Source organism: Mytilus edulis, chromosome 3 (genome assembly GCF_963676685.1).
Source record: "Mytilus edulis chromosome 3, xbMytEdul2.2, whole genome shotgun sequence".
Classification (NCBI taxonomy): Eukaryota; Metazoa; Mollusca; class Bivalvia; order Mytilida; family Mytilidae; genus Mytilus; species Mytilus edulis.
Window position 1 is genome coordinate 798,045 of NC_092346.1, and position 5,415 is coordinate 803,459.

At 38.5% G+C, this 5,415-nt stretch overlaps 2 protein-coding genes across 2 annotated transcripts; both read left to right on the top strand.

Moving 5' to 3' along the window:
* The first annotated feature begins 423 nt into the window (after window positions 1-423).
* Window positions 424-2,298, top strand: LOC139518195 (uncharacterized). Its single transcript, XM_071309881.1, has one exon. It carries the CDS (start codon window positions 424-426, stop codon window positions 2,296-2,298), a length of 1,875 nt encoding a protein of 624 aa, XP_071165982.1.
* Window positions 2,299-2,741: 443 nt separating this feature from the next.
* LOC139518196 (uncharacterized) lies at window positions 2,742-4,998 on the top strand. The gene is made up of 3 exons (XM_071309882.1): window positions 2,742-3,117; window positions 3,664-4,374; window positions 4,553-4,998. The coding sequence occupies exons 1-3, from the start codon at window positions 2,742-2,744 to the stop codon at window positions 4,996-4,998; spliced, it is 1,533 nt and encodes a 510-aa protein (XP_071165983.1).
* Window positions 4,999-5,415: the final 417 nt, after the last annotated feature.

Genomic DNA, 5,415 nt, shown 5'->3' on the forward strand with positions numbered 1-5,415 from the left:
CAGCAAGCTAAAAGCAGTCAGAGCCGGTCACAAAAGTGCAGTTAAAAGACTTTTACGGAAAACGGAAGATGATTCAAACTTGGACAATGAAGAAAGTGCTGAACTTTAAGAAACATTAATTCAAAAACAGAAAACTATTAGTGCATTGGACGAAGATATTATGAATTCTTTAAAGGAGGAGGCGTCGAGGAAGAAATTCTAAATGCAGATGATTACAAATTCTTTTTGAACACCAAAATACGTCATTTACGGAAAACATTCGCAAACAAACTATGTACTGATATCCCACAGCATGATCACGCATTACCTTCTCACACTTTTGAAAACATTAATCAATACAGTTCTGTTCCGTACACAACACAAATGTATCCCGTTCAGCAACCTAGCAATCAAAATCACCATTTGCCAAAACTTACACTACCCATGTTTAACGGAGAAATTCTGACTTGGCAAACATTTTGGGACTCTTTTGAATCTTCCGTCCATAACAATGTAACACTCACAGACGTACAGAAATTTAGTTATTTAAAATCCCAGCTTGTTAATGATCCTGCAAGAACTATTGACGGGTTACCGCTCACAAACTCAAATTACATGGAAGCTATTACACTTTTAAAGGAGCGCTTCGGACAATCGCATAAGATTACAAATGCTTATATGCAAGCTATGCTAGAACTTAGAGCACCACAAAACAACCTACTCAGTCTAAGTGTTTATTACGACAAGTTAGAGGCATACATAAGAGGTCTTGAATCGTTAGGCCGCTCCGGAGAATCGTATGGTGCATTACTTATTCCGATAATACTGAACAAGCTTCCGTCAGAAATACGACAATTAGCTCGTGAAAACGGTTCCGATAATTGGGAATTGATTAATTTGAGACGTGGAATTTTGAAAGAAATCACTATATTTGAAGCTGGACAACGCTCGTCGTCGTTTATAGATTCAATGCAGCCTACTGAAATGACCGCATCGTTTTTGACAAGCGCTAATAGAAAAGGCACACCGAGTAAAGTAGTTACATTCGATAACCGAGAGAGACAAACACAAAATATTCGACAAAAGCCTTGCATATTCTGCCAGAATTTGCATGACCCTGCAAAATGCCCAAATGTTACAGATCACGATACACGCCTATCAATCGTCAAAGAAAAGAAGTTATGTTTTAACTGCTTAGGATCACACCGTTCCGTAGATTGTAAATCGCAATTTCGCTGCCGACAGTGCCATAAAAAGCACCACACAAGTCTCTGCCATGAAAATACATGTACTAATGATAGTAAAACGTCAGTTCATGCTGTAGTTGATGATAGCGAAGATACATTGATCGCCGCAAGTTTTCATTCGTCTGAAGAAAAATCCCGTTCGAACGTGCTTCTAAAAACTGCTGTTGCACCCGTTTGGGGAAATCGATATGTTGATACGCACATTTTGTTTGATGAAGGAGCACAGCGCTCTTTTGTTACCGAGGAGTTAGCGTCGAAAATAGATTTAGAAATACTAGGAACAGAAACCATACATTTATCGACATTTGGAAGTACCGACAGCCAAGTCCGTCATTTGTCAAGAGCACGCGTATACGTAGAGTCGATAAATAGAACAAAAATTCCAGTTGAGGTTCTAGTAGTACCGAACATCGCCAGCCCGTTAATTAATTACATCGGTAATGGTATACGAGAATTCAAGTACCTGAAAGGATTACGTTTAGCTCATCCGTTTACAGAAGACAACTCTTCTTTTGAAATTTCCTTGCTCATCGGAGCTGATTTCTATTGGGATTTCGTAGAGGATACAATATTAAGAGGAAATGGTCCAACCGCCGTAAAGTCCAAACTTGGCTATTTGTTGTCTGGTCCAATTCCAACGTCTAATCGACAACAGAGTAATGTAGGTATGTACAACATATTGACATCGCACAAACCAGAGGAGTTCAATTTGGAAAGATTTTGGGAATTAGAGTCGTTAGGAATAGATAGCAACACGACAGATGTTGAAACGGTAGATTATATGAAAACATATCAAAAGTCAGCAATCGAATTTCGAGAAAACAAGTACATAGCAAAGTTGCCATGGAAACCAGATCATGAACCCTTGCCTACCAACTACTTCGTTACGAAACGAAGAACTGAAAACGTCATTCGAAAATTATGTCAAGATCCCAAAATGCTAAAGGTATATGGACAGATAATCAAAGATCAAGAACGCCGAGGATTTATTGAGAAGGTTAAGGATCCCGATATTAGTAAAGTTTTTGTACACACCATCCCGTTAAAAAGGAGTCAACAACTACACCAATAAGGATAGTTTACGGTTGTATCTGCCGACAGTCATCACAGTTACCGAGTCTTAATGATTGTTTAATGAACACACCCCCGATTTTAAACGACCTTACAAAGATTTTAATCAGATTTTGATTGAACCCGGTTGCCATAGTAACTGACATTGAGAAGGCATTTTTACATGTCGGACTGCATGAACAGGACCGTGATGTCACACGATTTTTATGGTTAGATAACACTGTTGACCCACAAAGCGATTTAGCGACATATAGGTTCAAGTCTGTACTATTTGGAGCGACGTGTTCGCCGTTTATCTTAAACGCTGTCCTGCTAAAACACTTACAGCAAACAGAAAATGAAACCACTAAAATACTGACAAGGGATTTATATGTTGACAACATTTTATCTAGCATTTGCAATGAAACTCGAGCCGTAACTTATTTCAAGGAAGCGCGACAATTGATGTTAAATGCAGGATTTAATCTTCGCTCATGGACCTCAAACAACGAAAATGCGAGAAATCTAGCTATCAAGGAGGACGTGTTAGATACCGACAAAGAAGCAAAAATATTGGGAATGCGTTTGAATGTCGAAACGGATGAATTATCTTACGCAAAACGTGTTTTGTCGTCTGTATCGTCAAATATTACAAAACGAGAAATTCTGAAAGAATCTTCAAAGATATTTGACCCGCTAAGATTTTTAAGCCCAGTTAGTATCCGAGCAAAGATTTTGATGCAAGATTTGTGGAAAGAACGCTATGATTGGGACGAAACCCTTCCCGAAAATCTACAGTTACAATGGAAGGATCTGGCAAAAGACATAGGAATCGTTACAAGTATGAAATTGCCTAGACAATAGTTCAACGGAAATACAAACTCAAGATCACTACATGTATTTGTCGACGCAAGCATGAAAGCGTATGGAGCGGTAGCATACATGTATCTATCGAAAGGACATAGTGCCGCATTAGTGATGGCAAAAACACGAGTTGCACCCGTTAAAAAGCTGACATTGCCACAATTGGAATTAATGGCCGCCGTAATAGGAGCTCGCCTGACACAACATCTTAAATCTACTTTGGAATGTACAGATGTGACACTTTGGTCGGCCAGCCAAATTGTACTTCAATGGTTAAATACGTCAAAACCGTTGAAACGCTTCGTATCGAATCGAATTAAAGAGATTAATGAATTAACGGAAGAATGCAAATGGAAATACTGCCCGACAAATTGTAACCCAGCTGATCTGCTCACTCGTGGTATAACCGCAAAATAGTTGATGGAGAGCGTATTATGGAAAACAAGACCGACTTGCCTAATTCAAAATTCAACCAACTTGGAAACCCATATATCTATTAACACAGCTTTATCCGTATAAGCAGACGACAATGAGGAGACATTAGATGAAGAAAGCAACACTGACAAAATTGATGATCTTCATTTTGGAATTGACAAAATTATAAATGCTTACAGGTATGGATCTTACAAGAAACTTTTGCGAGTGACAACTTATGTCCAACGTTTTATTCAAAATTGTAAGACAACTAAGTCTATTAGAAACACTGGGGAAATACAACCAGATGAATTACAGCAATCAACTATATTATGGATACGATGTTGCCAAGCGACGGCATACCCCGGTGAAGTACGCGCACTCACATTAAAAAATGCACAGAAAACTAAACTTCCACGACTTCGACAACTTCAACTATATTTAGATGAAAACAATTTAATGAGATGTAAAGGTAGAATTCATAATGCGCCATTATCCGAATCAGCAAAACATCCTTATATTTTACTAGCAAATCACCGATTATCAGAGCTTATAGTGTTGAACTCACACGAACTAGTTATAGTGCATTCTGGAGTTAATGCCAACGTTACAAAAATCCGTCAAACATTCTGGATACCGTCTTTGCGCCAATTCACCCGAAAATTACTTCACAGATGTACAACTTGTAAAAAGGTCAACGGAAAACCATACAGGGCACCAGACCCTCCACCATTACAGAAAATAAGACTTCAAGAAGCATCGCCTTTCACAGTTACAGGTATAGACTTTACAGCAGCACTTCAAGTCAAAGAAAATGATGGTACATTGAAAAAAAGTTTACATATGTTTATTTACGTGTACGTCGGCAAGAGCCGTGCATTTGGAGATAATACCAACTATGAACGAAGAATCTTTTTTACTTGGATTTAGACGATTTACAAGTAGGAAATCATTACCGCAGATCGTTATGTCGGACAATGCGCTTTCTTTTATTTCAGCGTCACAGGAGGTTAAACGGCTATGTGAATCAAAGAAAATTGAAGAAGCTCTATCTTCTTTTGGAGTCGAATGGAGATTCATTCCGAAACGAGCACCCTGGTTCGGAGGGTGGTGGGAGAGATTAATTGCACTTACAAAAACAAATTTGAAAAAGACACTAGGACGTGCGTTAATTAATTTTGATATGTTACAGACATTTGTCACAGAAATAGAGAAAATTCTTAACGATCGACCACTCACATATGTTTCTACAGACATTATCGATAGTGAACCGTTAACACCCGCGCACCTGTTGTTTGGACGCCGAGTTACAACATTACCGTATCCACGTACCGAAATGGACAACATTAACGAAACATATGCATTGACTGCTTCAGATATTTCAAAACGTGCTCAAAGATTATCTACTCATATTGAACATTTTTTGGAACCGTTGGAAATTTGAGTACTTAACCTCACTTCGGGAATTTCATAAAAAGACTGGAGACAATAAGATTAACATTAAAGTAGGAGATGTAGTTCAAGTGCATGACGATAAACCGCGAATTAAATGGAAAACAGCAGTAGTGGAGGAAGTTGTTACTGGTAACGATGGTTTAGTGCGTTCGGCGATAATCAGAACAAACAGTGGCCAAACTTCACGTCCGATCGTTAAACTTTATCCGATAGAGATCAACGAAGATGAACTTCCAAATACAGCAGATGAGACGAAAGAAGTCGATACCAGAAGAACACTGCCTATGCGAAAGGCAGCAATGCGTGCAAAGGAGAATATTAAATTTTGGACAAATTTTTAGAGGACATTAATTTGTTGTGTCCGATTTTCAAATCGTTATAGAGACTGTATTTGCCCATCATATTT